Source organism: Marmota monax, unplaced genomic scaffold (assembly GCF_021218885.2).
Source record: "Marmota monax isolate L192 unplaced genomic scaffold, Marmota_monax_Labrador192_F-V1.1 WCK01_AAM20220418_F8-fsc00092, whole genome shotgun sequence".
In the NCBI taxonomy this organism is placed as follows: domain Eukaryota; kingdom Metazoa; phylum Chordata; class Mammalia; order Rodentia; family Sciuridae; genus Marmota; species Marmota monax.
The window spans coordinates 3,926,582-3,944,104 of record NW_026692583.1 but is presented as its reverse complement, the minus strand read 5'-3'; the positions used below and the strand labels follow the sequence as shown (position 1 = coordinate 3,944,104).

The window sequence follows — 17,523 nt, the reverse complement described above, 5'->3', positions numbered from 1 at the left end:
CAGAAGTCAGAGGGGTTTAAATCAAATCTTCCTCCACAACAATGACATTAATTATGCTTTTAACACGTTTTACTGCTTTTTTTCTCACTTCACGCCACATCTGTGTGAACAATATCCAAAAGATTTACGGTTTTCTTTCGTAATTACAGACATACAGGCTGCACACTTATCAAAATACTTGCTGAGCAATCAGGCTCTATCACAGGCTCTGCCAAAGATTTGTGCTGGCAGCAGTCATTCAAAACAAAAATGTTGAATCAGGACTTGTGTGCGGCTTGGGGGAGGGGGAGCATTTCGACAAATAATTCGCCTGTCAAGACGTATAAAAACAGGAGTGTGCGCCCGGTTCCTTTTCCAGGGTGAGATTTTTATGGAGGGGGCCGGGCGCTGTGGTGGGGGGCAGCGGGTGGGGAAGCTCAGAGCGCCAAAAACGCATCTGACATTTGGTTCTTGTGTCTGAGGATAAAATTTAATGAGAACAAAAATATGTCTTCCTAATTCCCCTAAGAAACCATTAAAACATTTTGTTATTCTTAAATGTCTCGAAAATGAATTAGAGCCCCTGAAGGGGCTGTTTGTATGGTACGTCTCCATCAGTTAAGGCTGCTCATTCTGCAGCTCCGTGACAGCGGGGACGTCCCCCACCGCCCCTCCAATTCTGGGGAGGAGAGCTGGGAAATCAGAGGCACATGGAGTCAGCACTGGGCTCCAAGTGACCTCTGCATCCCCAGGCTGTGGGGAGGGGGCGAGAGAGCGCACGGCCTTCTGGAAAGCTCCTCACAGTCTTGGGGACTCAGGGCCCTTGGCTGGTTCTGTGTCTGTGCTAATAGCCGGGGTACCCAGAGAGGCGAGTGTCCCACAGTGAGCCCTGGAGAAGCAGCTTTGTTTCCTATGGGGGCGGTGGCCCTCGCCCACTGGTCCACGCCTGTCTGCTCCTCTGCTCCCAAACTCCAGCCCCCTAACACGCCCGAGTTTGCGACTGCAGCTTATCTGAGTGATCATCTGGCTACTTCTGCCACCAGAAAGCAAGCTTCTGAGGGCCACGTCCATGCCTGTGTCTGTGGGTTCCCAGCTATGCTCCCCATGTTCAGCAAATGCTGGGCATACAGCAGACACTCAGTAAATGCTTGCAATCAGCAGACACTCAGTAAATGCTTGCAATCCTCCTGTTGTTTGATGACCAGAGAACTCTAGTTGAAAAAGCACTTCTTTGCCCCAATAACTCTTCCTCCCCTCCCGCTGCCTAGTCTTCTAATTCATTCAATAATCATTAGGTGCCTTTGGTGTACTGCACTTTATATATAGGTTTAATATGGCCTAATCTGGGTATATAGGTTTAGTATGGCCTGATCCCGGGCTTGGAGTACTCCCTGTCTCCTAGACAAGCCAGACATACATGATAATAACGTGAGTAGCTGATAGTATGCACCAACTGTGTGCCATGCACCTTGAAGCTTCCTGACAACCACATGAGGCAGGTTGGCATATTTAGTCCCAGTGTGTGCAAGGGGAGTCGGAGGCTCTAGAAGGTGGATGGATCCATCTGTGGGCAGGCATGGGCGAGGGAGGTGTGTGGGGCCTGTAGCACTTGAAGCTGGGTCTGGCCCTGGCGTGGATGGACTGGCCCGCCTCAGCGCAGCTCCTGGAGTGGGTGAGGCACTGCAGGGCCCGTGGGCGAGCTCTGGGTGGGGGCCTTCTGGCTCCTGCATCACCTTTCAATGTCACTTGTCAACAAGACTGTCGGACCCAAAGGATTAAAAGGGGTGGGGCATAAGGTGCATTTTTCCAGATCCCACCTATGGGAGTGGGAAAATCAGTACAAAGGCTGCAATTGGTGCTGCTGGCTACGTGGGTGTTGTGTCCCCACTGTGGGTAATGACACATGCCCACAGTGCTATAAGCTCAAAGTCAAGATGTTGGCAGACACAATGGGCTGCAGACACATGCCACGTCCCCTCAGGGAACACAAAGCCCATGGCACTGCGAGTGCAAATCTGGGTGGAGCCGGGGACCTGGCAACAGATGCCTGAACAGGGGGCTCAATAGGCCCCAAAAGATGCACCTGTTGTCCTGAGCCCCAAACCCGCAATTGTGACTTCATCTGATGGTGTCTTTGCAGATGTAACTGAGGATGTCGCCATGAAACCGTCTGGACCATCCAGATGGGCCCTGAGTACAACGACAAGCGTCCTTACAAGAGAAAGTGGAGAGCCGAGACAGAGAAGCAGAGAGGCCATGTGGCACCAGAGGCAAAGGCTGGAGTGATGAGGTCACAAGCCAAGGGATGTGAGGGGCCACCAGAAGCTGGGGAGGCAGGAAGGATCCCCTACAGCCTCAGAACAAGCGGGCCCTGCCGACATGGCCCTGGCCTCCTCCTTGAGAGAAATACCTGCCACCACTATGGTTATGCCACCAGAGCAGCTGTGAGAACCCAACATGGACTTGCATGCTGCTGCAGGTTGCAGCATGGGACAGACCCTGTTAGTATTTGTTGACCGTGCCGAGCCCTGAGTCCTGCCTCTCTGTGCCGTGAGGAAGGGACCCGCATGAGCCTGTCCATATGCAGAGTTGGAAGGTGTAGCTCCTCTATCAGGACACAACTGCAACACGCTCACAGATCTCCCACCGAGCTGCCTAGAAGGCAGAGTGATGCAGTGGGTCCGAGAAGACCCGATCCTAACCAGCTCACAGGAGAGGCCAAGACTGCTGGTCTGTGGGCCACGCTTTGAGTAGCCACATGCTGGAGGACTTCCCTCTTTGTCCAGCCTGGGGGCTCCTGGAGGGCAAGGCTCCGCAGCCCCGCCAAATGGGTCTCCTGGTGCTGTGGTAATAAAGCACCACCAAGCACCGGCAGTGGGGTGTTTGAACAACAGAAATTGATTCTCCTACTTTTGGGGGCTATAAGCTCAAAGTCAAGATGTTGGCAGGGCTGTGCTCCTGGCTGCTGTGGCCTGTGGCACTCCTTGTCTTGAGGCTGCATCCTCCCATCTTTGCCTCTGTCCCTACAGGGCCTTCTTGAGCGAGGGTCCTTGTGTCCTTCCTCTACTGATAAGAACCTCAGTTGTTGGGTTTAGGACTCCCCTAAATCCAAGATGATCTTATTTTAAGGTGCTTAACCAATTACATCTGCAAAGACCTTATTTTCAAAAAACAAGCTACAATCTGAGTTCTTGGTTGACAAAAATCTTGGGGGCCCCCTGCCAACACAGCCCCGCCTCCCTCCACCACTGCCCAGTACTCCCCCTATTATTCAACCCACTATAATTGCCCAAGACAGACCAAAAGGGACTTTCCACCCCAAATGCAAAGACCCCACAGATGACCTCGACGTCCAACAGGACAGCTCTGTCCTCTCACAGCCTGGGCCTCACGGTCACACAGCTCAGGAAGGATCTCGTTTTCCTCCTCATGGACCCCGACCCCAAATCCCAACAGCACTGATTCCTGCAGCGGCGTGGACGCCTGAAAGGGCGGGGGCTGGGGGGGCTGGCACTGCTGAGCAAAGCAGGCGGCCCTTCTGGGCTTCTATTTCTGTATCAGTAGAAGGGAATGTGGCGGGGAAAGGGGACTTCACATCCTTGGACATTCGTCTATGTCCAGAGTGTGCAGCTGAGTGCTCCAAACTGATCCCTCTGTCACCAGACCAAGAAACAGCACCCAGCCTGCAGGGGCCCTGCCAGGGACGTCGCCTCCCCAAGGACAGCCACTATCTGGCTTTCCAACAGCACAAGTTGATTTTTTTCCCCAATTGAGGTAACATTCACCTGACACAGAAGTTGTCATTTCAACGTGAACCCTTCAGTGGCATCTGCATGATCACCAAGTCCTGCGACCCCACCTGCCTTTAGTTCCAGAAAATTCTTATCTCCCCAGAAGGAAAGTCCATACACATGCAGTGGTGGCTCCCCATTGCCCTGCCCATCTGCCCCTGGCAACCGCCAAACTGCTTCTGTCTCTGGACGTGGCTTTCCTGGACATTCCCTGCTAATGGCATCACACAACTCGTGGCCTCCCGTGCCTGGCTCTCTCACTCAGCATCAGGCTGTAGCGTGTCAGGGGTCACTCCTCTTCACGGCTAGATAATGTTCCACTGTGTGGACAGACACCTTTTCAAAACCCATTTATCCGGTGACGGACACGGGGCTATTCTCCTTCTGGCCACCATGAGCAGTGTCGACAGAGTTCACGTTGCCTGCGTGTGTGTTTTCTCTAAATGGAACCATTTGGTCTGTGCTCTTGGGGTCTGTCTGTCCTTCAGCATCAAGGTTTTGAGGTGGCCGTGACATTCTGGGGAAAGGTTGTGCCTCCCGCGCCCCCTCCTGGCAGAGAGGGTTGTCACCTTCTGTTATCTGTAGCCTCAGGGTGGGGGGTTCTAATGTGCAGACACCCAGCTCCCCAGGAAGGCCCCCCAGAGGGCCTGTCCCCAGATCCCACCACCAGGAGACACGGTGCCATGTCCTCATGACAGTTACTCTGTAATTATTCAATTATGGAGACCAAGTGTTTCTTACCTGGTGCTTCAACTAATTGCTTGTAAACACTCAGAAAAGCCGCCTCTGCCTCCTGGCTTCTCTTACTAAGGGCCACCACCTTTGGAAACAAAAGGAAGAGTTACATGTAACCATGGCATCTAGGTCTGGACAAACATGGGAAGGGGTAGACAAGATGAAGGCTCCAAGTGTGGGCTCTGAAGTTAGGGAATCTGGGTTCTGGCCCAGCCAGTGTCCAGGCTGTGTGACTTTGAGCAAGTTATTGCCCCTCTCTGATCCTCAGTTTACTGGTCTGTAAAATGAGGAGCAAATAATAGAACCTAACTCCTAGGTTAGGTGAAGCTGCCTAAGAGCACCGAACATAGGTTATTCACAGTTATTACTCATATTTTTGTTATAAAAGAACAATACCAGAAGTTCAAATACAACATACGTTTTTGGGAAAAATTGGGACATACCTTGGAAATATTTCTAACTATTGAAAATTAGAGAGAAACTGTTAAAATTCTTAAAAGATAGGTGAATGGTGTCCAGCACACTGAAAGTGCTCAATCATTGCTGACCGAATGGATAACGGAGAGCGGGTAACCCCAGGAAGAGCCCCGTCCACACCATAATTTCTTGCTCTGGGATCTTTCTCCTTCAAGGAGACTTCATGAGATGTTTTGGGTAAGACAGATGTTATCCTGAAAAGTGTGGACACATGACTCTTGAATGGCCTGGTGGCCGCTGACCTAGGGTTGGCACCATCTCATGTCTTCTCCTTTTTTTTTTTAAATATTTTTTATTTTTTAGTTTTCGGCGGACACAACATCTTCGTTTGTATGTGGTGCTGAGGATCGAACTCGGGCCGCACGCATGCCAAGCGAGCGCGCTACCGCTTGAGCCACATCCCCAGCCCTCGTGTCTTCTCCTTAAAGTGTGCTCTGAGCGCACAGGAGGTGCTCAACTTTATTTATTTATTATGGCACCAGGGATTGAACTCAGGGGCACTCAACCACTGAGCCACATCCCCAGCCCTATTTTGTATTTTATTAGAGTCAGAGTCTCACTGAATGGCTTAAGATCTCACTAAGTTGCTGAGGCTGGCTTTGAACTCGTGATCCTCCTGCCGAAGCCTCCACAGCTGCTGGGATTACATAATTTATTGAACGAGGGAATCAAGTGGGTTGCCTCCAACTCTAGGTCCTAACCATGACACCATCCTGGGTCTCCCACTGGTAGGGGACCATCCATTGAGAAAAGTGACTGACCAAGAACAGGCCCTGGAGCTAGGCAGCCCAGGTCCAAATCCCAGTTCCTCTGTTGACTTGCTGTGTGTCCTGGGGCAGAAAAGTCACTTAAGACCCTGTGCCTCTATCTCTCCATTTGTAAAATGGGGGCGACAATACAATAATCTTCCACAAAGGGGTGCTGAGAGCATCACATGACCTAACACACATGAAGTCCCGTGGAGCACTCCTGGTACCCATGAGGCCCCTTGACATTATTTTCAGTTGTGACCAAGACCTTCCTTCTCGCCAGGAAGAGTACCAGGTTCTGCCTAGTGCCACGTGCTGACCTGAGCTGTGCTCTTCTCTGGTGCCTTACAGAGGCCACCAGAGGAAGGCTCCGCCCCACAGCAGTGCACTCTGGGAAGAAGAATTTGAACTATGGTGGTTCAGTGTGGCAGCCACAGACAGGTGTGGCTACTAAACCCCCCCTTTTTTTTTTTTTAAGAGAGAGTGAGAGAAGAGAGGGAGAGAGAGAATTTTAATATTTATTTATTTATTTTTTTTAGTTTTCGGCGGACACAACATCTTTGTTTGTATGTGGTGCTGAGGATCGAATCCGGGCCGCACACATGCCAGGCAAGCGCGCTACCGCTTGAGCCACATCCCCAGCCCCGCTACTAAACCCTTGAAACACGGTGTATCCAAATCAAGATGTATGGTGTGACGTACACACAGGATGTCGAAGTTATAGTAAAACAAATGATATAAAATGATATAAATACAAATGATAGCTCAATATTTAAATTTTTTTTTTTTAAAAATTTGCTGTACAGCGGGATTGGATTCAGGTGTCCTCCCCTACTGACCTATAACTTGGGACCCTTTTCTTATTTTTTGAGACAGTGTCTTGCCAAGTTGCTGAGGCTGGCCTCAAGCTTGCAATCCTCTTGCCTCAGCCTCCTGAGTTGCTGGGATTATTGGTGTGTGCCACTGCACCGGGCCCTCAACGTTGTTTTAAATACTGATTACATATTGAAGTGCTAATAGGTAATCACTTTCTCCTTTTAAAAATTACGGCTTCTAGAAAATACAAAATTGCATCTATCACATTGTATTTCTATTGGTTTGCAGATTTTACAAGGCCCATGTAGAAGTAGTTAATTAAGACAGGGAGAGAGAAATATGGCTGATGCTGAACAAGTGATTAAAAGAGACCAGTTACCAAAGTTCTCTCCCACTGCTCCTCCCTGACTTTCCAGAGTGAGACACAGCTTCGCACTCCCTAAGAGACACTTCCTGAGGGCCTGCCATGCGCCCAGCACTCTGGGCTGGACCAGCCATGGAAGATGCAGGCTCGGGCCCCTCTCCATGGCTGACATTAAGGCAAATTCCCCAGACGACTCATTAATTACAAGTGCTACATGCTTGGAAGGAGAAGTGCATGGGTGCCTGCAGAGGGTGTGGGTTGGGGGAGGCTGACCCACTTTGATGGTGGAACATAAGGAATCATCTCCCCAGAAGGGAAAGGGCAAAAAGAATGTTCTAGAATCGAAGCAAAGGGAAAAATCACAAATGCAGAGGCAGATTTTTGTTCTCACTGAGATGGGACAAGATGCAGTTCCGGCCCTGGGGTCTCACCACTGCGGGGGGAGACTCAGCTACGAGGAACCACAATGTGGGAGGTGTAAGCGTGTGCTGGGGTCTCCTGGCAGCTGGGGGGCAGGAATGCAGAGGCTGGGGGCACCCTTGGGGGCTAACAATGGCACTTTGTGTGTACCACGCACCAGGTGTGCTTTCTGTTCCTGATCTTCTATCTGTGTGGACACACCAACCGTGAACTGAGGCCCCCATTATCCCCAGTGTATGGATGAGGAAACCGAGGCTCAGTGACAGTAAGTTTCTTGCCCCAAGGTCACCCAGTTAACAAATGGCAAGGCCAGGATTTACACCAGCTCTGGGGGATTTGAATTGCTGTTCTGAATTTAGACACTAGCCCCCTCGGCTCCTGGCAGAGAATGTACCCAGGCCAGGGGCGGCCGAGGCACTGGGGCCTGGACCTCACTGTCTCAAAGGTCCTCGAGGCTGCAGGAAGTTAGAGGCTGCTGGGTGGCAGACCTGGAGCCCACAGAAACTACAAGAAATGAAAGCAGCTCCTCTCTGATCCCTGGAGGATTAGCAGACCAGTGGGCATAAAGCCGAAGGCACCCCCCCCCCCCCGGCCCCACAGTGGCCTCATGGTGGCGGATGGAGTTTGGGGAAGGCACAGGCGGTTCCCTCGACTTCTAAAATGAATTCTAAAGTGGAACTCTTGAGCGCTGGAGGAGTCCAGTCTCCCAGGCCCTGCCCACTGCCCCTGCTACTTTCCCTGCATGGCGTAGAATGTGGGTTTATCTCTGTGCCTGTCTCCTTATGACACCCATGTTCCCATGAGAGCTAAGTGTCCAATACTGCAGCCACATGCTACTGATCACCTGAAATGCAAACCTTCCAAACTGAGGTGAGCTGTAAGCCTAAAACACACACACACACACACACACACACGTGAAAGATCCTAGTGATCATTTTATATTGATCACACATTGGAATGACAATATTATGGACAGATTAGACTAAATAAAAGATATTATTAAAACTAAATTCACCTGCTTCTTACTTTAAAAATGTAGCTACTAGAAAAATTTAAATTACCTAGGTGGCTGGCTGGCTATGTACCTGTGTAATTGGGAATTGAACCTAGGGCTGCTCTCGTTGACACACATGCCCAGTTCTTTTCACCTTTCATTTTAAGACAGGGTCTCACTAAGTTGCCCAGACTGGACTTGAACTTGCACTCCTGCCCTAGCCTCCTGAGTTGCTTACAGTTAATTTCTACTGGACAATGAATACATAGGCCAAGGGTTGGAAAACTCAAATCTGGTCCTTCATCTATTTGTGTAAATAAAGTTTTATTGGAAAACAGTCATAGCCATTCATTTCTGTATTTACTACGGCTGCTTTTATGCTCCGGGCAGAGTTCTGGACTGTGACAGAGACCCCGTGACCTGCAAAGCTTAAAATATTGACTCTCTGGCCCCCTATAGAGCCATGCTTGCTAACCTCTAATTCAGAACTGCATCTATAGCTGGATGATGTTTTCAAAAGCAGAGATCAAGAGGCAGCCGGAATGGCCCTCGGTTAGAGTCAGTTCACATTAGCACATCCCCCCGTAAGTGTGGCTCTCCAGGACTCTATTTGGCTGTCCTGCTTCACTTGATCTTGTTTGAGGATATCGACTCTGTCCATTTCTAGAAGGCGGGGCCATTAAATTCTGGATTCTAGAGAGTGACCCAGATTCGGGCTAATGTTACTAAGCATCACGTGGCCTCAGTCTGTTGGTCCATCAAGTGGGTAGAATAATCCCCACCTGGATAAGAAGGTATTTGTGCAGAAAGACACCCAGTTCTGCCAGGGAAGCTGGTGGAAAGCTTCCTAATGTGTCTGCCACTCTTCTAACCACGCAGGATGGCTTTTCCAAGGGCTGCCACTCCATGCTGCACCCACGTGCCTAGGAAAGGGCTGCCTCATGGCACAGAAGAGCAGAGTGTCTGGAATGACAGAGTTGGCTTGTGACAGTCAGATCCTGAAGGGCATCTGGGGGAGGGGGAGGAGGCAGTGGCAGGGGCCAGCCTCAGAAGGTCACCATCAGGAACAGCACAGCATCTGCGTGGCACTGACCCAGCCCCTGTGCCGTGTGGGTGGCGTGTGTGTGTGGTCCCTGAGTAGGGACAGGGCATGCGCAGATGTGATGAAGCCGGAGAGGTACAGCCTGCCCTAGCTGCTAGGCTTTCGTCTCTCAGGAGCTTAAACAACAGCAAATTCAGGGGCCCACAGGCTGAGCTTCTGTGAGTGAGATGGTGCTGCACGTGCCGAGGTGGCAGCTCGCGGCATGGAGTCTGGAGACCACGGCCCTCTCTGCATTCAGCGCTCTGTCCCTAGAATCCCTCCTCCTCTCAGATGGGGAACTGCTGCTGCCCCATTTCACAGAGGACAAAGCAGAGGCTCAGGGAGGCTTGGTGGCCGAAATGAGGGAACCAGTTAGCTGCAAAGGTACCAGTGCCCAGATGCCCCTCGTTCCAGGCCCTGGACTTACACCCACAGTGCTTCTCCAAGTGTGTTAGTCCTGTGGCACGAACAAGGGCCTGCAGTGGAGACTGCACACCCCTGTGGGCAGGCACCAAACAGCAGTACCCTGGATGCTTTGGTCCAACCAGAAAAACTCCTCTTCAGCTCATTTAACCCAGCGTTTGCCCAAATATGTTTGGCCCCAGCATTCTTCAGGGAATGACTGTGGAAACCAGGGTTTCACGGAGGACACTTTGAGAACAGCTTGCCAGCTATGACTGGGTTGGGGCTGGCAGGGAGGGGCTGGAGGTTCTGGGATGGGGTGGGGTCTGGAATAGTGGGAATTCTGGAAGACACTGAAGACTGATGAGCAACGGAAGGAGGCAGCCTGAGCGTCTCGGATCGGCACCTCTGAGCACTGCTAGGAGGCCTGGGAATGAGCTCTGGGAGGAAAGGGATCAGCTCCGGATGTTAATGCCTCCTGAAGGCTTCTTCCCCGGGGGCTGCCAGAGGGTAAGCAGAGAGCGAGGGGCAGCCCAGTCGGAGAGAGGGCAGGGTGGCTCAGGGAAGAGGCTCGTGTAGACACAGGAGGCCCTTGGGAGTGAGGGGCCGGGACTGTAGCTGCTGTGCGGAGAGATCAGTTCTGACCATCAAGATTCCAGAGGTGGGGTGGGGGGTGGGCAGGGGGAAATTTCAGGGAAGCTCTCAAAACAGGCTGCATTATAAGGTTCCGAGCTCCCTGCGGGGAGGCACCCAAGCACATGCCCACCTTCCATGAAGCTGCAAAGGGGGGAGCCCCGCACCCCGAGGAGGTCTGGCTAGACCTCCCGGAAGGTCCTCGCTTACCAGAGAACATGTGGAGCCCCCTTCTGTGCGATAACATTCTGACTTCCCTCCCCCAGGGGATGGGTACCATGTCTCCTGCTTGGCCTGGGTCTCATCATCCTCAATGATGACGAGACAAGCACTGGTGCTGTGCCAGGCGTGGTGCCAACCACTGCGCAAGTTACGGGAGGAGGGGCTCTGCTGGCCCATCTCAGGCACAAGGACACCAGGGCAGGAAGGGTAAAGGCCACCCGGGACTACACCTGGCGGGCAGGGCCTTGTGAGGGGTCAGAGTAACCCAAAGAGTGGGGACCGGCAGGGCAGGTGGGCTGGGCTGGGAAGGACGCGTCTGCCAGCAGCAGGGTCCCGGGCGAGTGCTGACGCTCTCTGGGCCATAAATCTTTGATGTGGCTGAGCAAATGAAAATTACAATTTAATGTCAGGGCTTAAATAAGAAATAAGAGTTTGACTTTTGTTTTTCGTTGATCTGGGCTCTTGAGGCTCCTGCCAAAATGGGGCGGGAGCCTGGGGCCTCCTCTGGCCTTCTAAGACCTGGGGGTCCTGGGTGGCCCCATTCCAGAGAGGGACGGGGAGAACTGAATTCTTGTATTTGGCCCCCTGTTCTGAATTTTTAGGTGTAAATCACTAATTCACTCTGAATTCTGGGCACAAATCATTCATTCACTTGGACCCTCAGGTAAGTCACTGATTCAGAGCCTGAGCTCTCAAACCCACACTCCTCCAGGGCTGCGAGTCCAGTGGCTTCTTCCAGACTCCTCCCACTATCTTGCCCAGCAAGAGTCCTGGTCACAGTCAGGGGGATGGTCATGACCATACCCCAGGCAGAGCCTGCTGACCGGCTGCCCACTCCCTCCCCCGGGGCCAAACACATCTGGATCCTGAGAGGTGTCTGAAGACAGTGGTGCCCCAACTCTGCCAGCATTGCTATGGGGCGTGCTTGAGCTCAGCCGGTATCACGGGCATCCTGATCTCTGAACACCGCAGCGGGCACCATCCAATGAAGAAGGGCAGACCTGTGCCATCCTTTTTTTTTGTTTTGGTACTGGGAACTGAACCCAGGGGGGGCTTTGCCACTGAGCTACATTCCCAGCCCCTACTTTTTCCTTTGAGACAGGATCTTGCTAAGTTGCTGAGGCTGGCCTTGAACTTGCAATACTCCTGCCTCAGCCTCCTGAGTTGCTGGAATTGCAGTTGTGCGCCACTGCGCCCGTTTCCAATGCTGCTGGCTTTTCGTGTGGACACTGTTTCAGTTCTCCAAGCAGCCTGTGAGCTTCTAGAGGGCAGAGTCTGGCACTTAAAAAACTGAGAGGGAACAACACATGAAAAACGTAAAAACAATGCAGATGTCCAATCAACACAAGAGATATCCACAGAGTTATCTCCTATCTATCTCCTGGGGATGGGGCTGTTCTAGATACTGGACATTCAGGACCAAGCAAGGCTGACCCAAGCACCTAGCCTGGTGGAATTGACGTGTCTAAAAGCACACATGGGCAATAAAACAACCCATGATGTAGAACATGGAAAAATGGCCAAGTGCAAGGGGGTGGGGGATGAAACAGGAAAGGGACAAGAGTCCAGGGCAGTGCATGCGCTGCATATAGGGACAGGAAAGGCCTTGGGAAAAGAAGATACCTGAGCTGACTCATAGAAGGGGACGGAATGAATCCATGGGGAGATGTTGGAGAAGAGTACTGCAGGCAGAGAGAACAGCATGTGCAAAGGCCCTGGGTTCAGGCAAGTGATGCTGGCAGTGTAGAGCAGGGTGGTTGTGGCTGCGGTGGGGAGAAGTGCTTGGATTCTAGATCCGTTTTGAAGACCCTGCCACAGGATTTGTTCTGGGGGAGCACAGAGCAGACAGATATGGGTGCATGAGAGGAAGACGGGAGTCAAGGTCAACTTCACAGTTCGAGGCATGAATAACTAGACAATCTCCAATGGCCACTGCTATGATCTTCTCCTTCAGAGTTCAGGATAGCCTGGGCATGAAGGAGCATTTAGTCAACCCTGAATGAATGACAGACCCAGGAATGACCAGAAGGAACCCAAGAGGCACCCTGGGGTCATCCTTCCACCCTTCGAGCTTCCCTCCCTGAGCCTAGAGGACAGTGAAGGACAGTCTCTGAGCAACCCAAATGAGGCTGACACCTTGACCACTCTCTGCAGACCTATTGCAAGCTCCCAGAGGAATGAACCACAGAGGGGAGAGGACGGAGGGCGGGATCTGCCTGGAGGTCCCCAGCCCTCTTCCCAGGGAAACCCATGGCAAGGTAGGAAATACCTGCGAAGCTGAACCTGGAAATGAAGGGACCCAGGGGTTCCTGTCTCACCAGTGCCCACAGCCTGTCCCCCGGGGCAAGCCACGCCCCCTGCTGAGCCTAATTCCCCATCTGTACAGTGGAAGTGCAGGGCTACAGACCCGGGGCCCCTCCTAACTCTGCTTTGCATTGACTCTAATCACCCAGGCAGACACGTTCCTCCCTCCCTCCCTCCCGCACACGGACCCCTCCCCACAGGGATTTTCATGAAGCTGGTAGAGACCCAGGGAGCCCACTCTAGGCTCTGCCAGGGGCGATGGGCAGGGAGAGGACCCCTGTGCAGTTTTATTCTAATATTTGTAATTACTCCCAGGCTAAAAACAAGGCACAGAGCACAGTGTTTTCAAATGTCGGCACTAAGAACACTTTTATCCCACATAATGCAGGCCCCAGAATGCGTCTGTCAGGCTCCCCGAGACACCCCGCGCAGCTCCATGCAGGGCCGGCTTTCACGGCTCAGAAGCAGCGCAAAAATGAAATGTCCCGCGCGCGCGGGCTGCCAGGCCTGCTATTAGCAACGGTGTAATCATCAATTACGGCCAATCACAAACTACTGATTTTATAATTATCAAATGAAACTCTAACTTCTCACCTCCGCTCAGCGGCAACTAATATAATCTCTCAGTTCGAAAAGGAAGCTATTTTTTTTTCCTTTCCTTTTTTTCCTCCCCGTTTGCCTCGTCTCCCTCTCTCTTCCTGGGAAAAAACATTCTCCAGGCCTCCACGTAAGACGGCATTGAAATTGCTTGTCACTCAAAACAAAGGCGAACCACTCATGTGTAATTCACCAGCCACCTGAGCAGCCCGCCTGTTTCCCTCCAAGCATCCACGCACCGAAGCACAGAGATCATTTTTCTATTGTTAAAATTGTATAAGCTGAGGCTTTTTTTAGCAGTGAATACACAATTTCACTTCTCTTCGGAGGGCTCCCAGCATAAAAGGGACAGGAGGCTTTCTTTAGTGCCTTACAAATAAATTTTGCTTGGGGGTAATGAGGAAAAAAATCAACCTCGGGCTCATATAATGAGCTGGAAAGCTATCAATTATTCGGCCAGGCTGGACTGGAGACAGGGCGGAGGCGTCATGTTTCCTGCCAAGTCCGGGTGTGGCCGAGGATGAGGCTGTACGCGGAGACACGGTCCTGAGCTCTGGGAAGCCTCTGCAACCTGTTTTTCTTTGGGGAGCTGCCCACACCACGGATGTGGCTCTGGGCCAGCTGGTAGGTGGCCGACTGGCCACACAACCCAACAGCCAGGCGCGGGTGCCCTGGTCCTGATGGGAAATGCAGCTGAAGGTGGTCCTGTTGTGTGGACTCTCTGGTTGCCTTGTTCCAGAGGGACAAGCCACAGAGGCCCTGTGCACAGCCACCAGGCAATTTTCCCTTGGCTCAGGCCTCAAGGCCAGTCCCCCGAAGTTCAGTTTTTCTGCATAACATTGTAATCATAATACCTTCTAATTTTAATCTAGAGCTTTTTATAGGGCATAAGGACCCTTCACAGGAATTAGCACATCTGAGCTGCCAAACATCGCCAGGGCAGCCCCAGGCAGGAAGATGGCTTTTGTGTTAGAGGCCCAGAGAGGCTGAGACAGTGGCTCCAAGTCACACAGGAGAGGTGGAGGCAAGAACCCCATGGGGGTGGACTCAGAACCAGACTGTGGCTGGGGGGGTGGGTGCTGGAATCTGTGTGACCCCTCCCACCCCAAGTGGGCACACTAGAACAGCCTGGAGTTCATCCCTAGAGTCCCCTTTCCTCAGGGAGTGAGCTGTGCATTCCTGAATAGGAGGGAAGGGAGTGGGCACCTGCCAAAAGATGCTCATCAGCACAGCGCCCTTCTCTGCAGCAGCCCTGAGACGGCGGGGCCATTCTGCGGGACACTGTGACAGAGTACACAGTGTACACCACACGGTGCTTCCTCAAGAACTGCTGTTTTGGCTGATAATGACCATCAATATAGGCCCGTCAGCTGTTGCGAACACTAGAAGTTCACAGCGAGGAGGTGGGGGGCAGGGATGCAGAGGGTGTGGGCCCGATCCGCACCTTCAGCGCAACTTCTAGATCTAAAACTGCTCTAAAACAGAGGTCCAGTAATCAGAAGACGACAGTGAACACATAGAAAGCATTCACTCTGTGCAGGCACTGTTCTAAGTGCCTATTGCATGAACCAGATTAATTTGAACAACAGCTGTATGAGGTCTGCGCCGCCATCATCTCCCCCATCTTACAAATAGAGAAAACAAGACTTCAGAGAGGTGAACTAACCTGTGCAAAGTCACACAGCAAATGGTAGAGTTGGGAGTCTGTGCTCTTCTCGTGAGGAAAATGAGATGGTACGTTATCATCAGCCCACTCCTGTGCTCAGCTGTGTGCCCGTGTGCACACAGCTATGTCCTACCTTGTTCGTGAGGGTCATGTGGCACATGAGACAGGGGTCATGAAAGATGGGCCTAGGGCCAGATGCACCCCAGAACCATTTTTTTGAATCCTATAGTGTTTTAAAAATATTGGAGCTGTCAAAATTCATCAAGTCATACATTTAAGATCTGTGCATTTTGCTGTATGTAAATGATACCTCCATAAAGTTCTGTGAACATGAAAATATGTGCATATATATTGAGCCAGTATTTAAAAACCAGAAGAGTTCCAAATTGCTGGCTTCTTTTGGGAAATGAGAGGATCTGGCCACCCTGGGCCCGCTTCCACTGACAACGGCCACCTGGAGCCGGCTGGCAGCCGTCTGTCAGGACAGGCCGGGGCCTGCAGCTCTCCTGGAGGCCCCACGCCTATGCCCATTCCACGGACACCAGCATTCTCCCTGGCTTAGGCTGACAGCCTCTCTCCCTGCTGTGTCCCCTGAGCTTTCCTTGAGGCCACCAGCACCCAGTAGAAAGTGATTCAAAATCGGATGACATTAAACGGGTGGTGGCAGAACCCCATTCCCTCCGCTTTGGTTTCCTGGCTCCAGGTGCTCCCCATGCGGAGGGCCAGGTCGGCCCCTCAGTCCAACCTGGGCTTGGAGGAAAAGGGCCACCGAGCATCCAGATGACTGCCCTGTGGGGCCTGGCGTTCTCTGTCCTGACAGGGGCAGAGGGGCAAGGGGGTTCTGGTGAGACAAGGCCTCACAGAGGGGTGGGTGAAAGGAGGGTGGGGCCTCATGCAGTTGGCACCTCTGAAGGCCTGGGGATCCAAGGAAGGGCTGGGAAGAACGTGGTTCTGGAGTTGGGGCTGGGTGACAAGATCTGAAGCCAAGTCTCTAGATGTGACCATCCAGCAGCCTCAGAGCCTTGATTGTCACTGGGGAATGGGCTCAGTGATGTCCAAAAGCAGCTGCGGGATGAGTTCAGGTAGGTGAAGCAGTAGGCGGAGCCCAGCCAGTATCACCAGTGACCATTGTTGGGTGAAACCGTGTCTTTGCTTGACCTCTCGTGCCTCAGTTTCCCTACCTGGAGAGCAGGGACACCAAAGGCCAGATGTGCATGAAGAGGTGCCATGTCCCTACGACACAGGAGGTGAGGTTGGCCAACACAAGATAGTCCCTAGAATTTTGAGTCCAAGGATTACCACGGTGTGTCAGGGGTGGGCACCACCCAGGGGGAGGTGAGAGGTAGAACCTGCTGGAACCCAAGGGCTGGAGCCAAATGGCCAGACTGTGGTCAAGAGGGTCGGTGATGCCGAGGACCACTCCGGCCTGAGACTCGGGCCTATCCAAGTCCACAGGCCAGCTCATGGTACTTGCTTGCTGCCCCTGCCGACTTGGTGACTGTGACCCAGCCTGAGCTTCTGCTGCCCTGAGCTCTCCCAGCCCTGAGCCGTGGTGGGGCCTTGTCCCTGGGAGGCTGGAAGAATCCCAGGTGGCAGGAGTCTCTCCTCTCCAAGTGAATCTGGCAAGTACTCCAAAATGCCAGCCCAGAAGAGCAAAGCTAAAAGAATGTGTGTGCCCTTTGAAGAAAGACGGCCACCCAAATGCCACACAAGTGCCACCCCATCCAGGCTTTTAAATATAGCAGCGTCCTTTCCGGAGGTCCCTGCAGATGGCCCGCGGAGCCTCGGCTGGCGCAGGCGCAGTGTGCCTTGGAGACCTTGGAGTGCAGCCCCCAGGGCAAGGGCGGGAGCCTGGGGTTCTGGACAAATCCCCAAGGGAGGGGCATTTTGCTCAGGTTTAAAGCAACATTTAGAAATTTAGGAGATTTCCCACTCACACAAAACCAAGATTTCCAGGGGAAACTGGAAGACGTGGCCACCGTGGGCTCACAGCACAAGAACTCCAGTGACAAAACCAGCAACTTGGGGATGACGATGTCACCAGAGGGAGGGCAACAATCCAAATGCTCTCCACACAGGAAGCCTAGCAGTCCCGAAGCCACTTCTGGTGAACAGCCAACCTCCCAATTCTCCCTCTTTTCATGGCGGATTTCAAGCTACCGAGGTCACTGACAGTGGATTTCCCTGTAGGAGCCTCTCCCACAAACCAGCTTCAACTCAACTTCCCAGATGAGAAAACCGAGGCACAGAGAGGTCAAAAGACTAGCTCACGATCACACATCAAGGGAAGGAT

General features: G+C 52.4%; 1 protein-coding gene across 4 annotated transcripts in view; it reads right to left on the bottom strand.

Annotated features, from left to right (window-relative positions):
• The window catches only part of Cux2 (cut like homeobox 2), a 233,752-nt gene that overhangs the window by 48,977 nt on the left and 167,252 nt on the right, over positions 1 to 17,523 (bottom strand). For all 4 annotated transcript variants that reach the window (XM_058579876.1, XM_058579877.1, XM_058579879.1 and 1 more), the window contains one exon: positions 4,512 to 4,590. In XM_058579876.1, the coding sequence (XP_058435859.1) occupies positions 4,512 to 4,590 (79 nt within the window). The remainder of the gene's footprint in view (positions 1 to 4,511; positions 4,591 to 17,523) is intronic.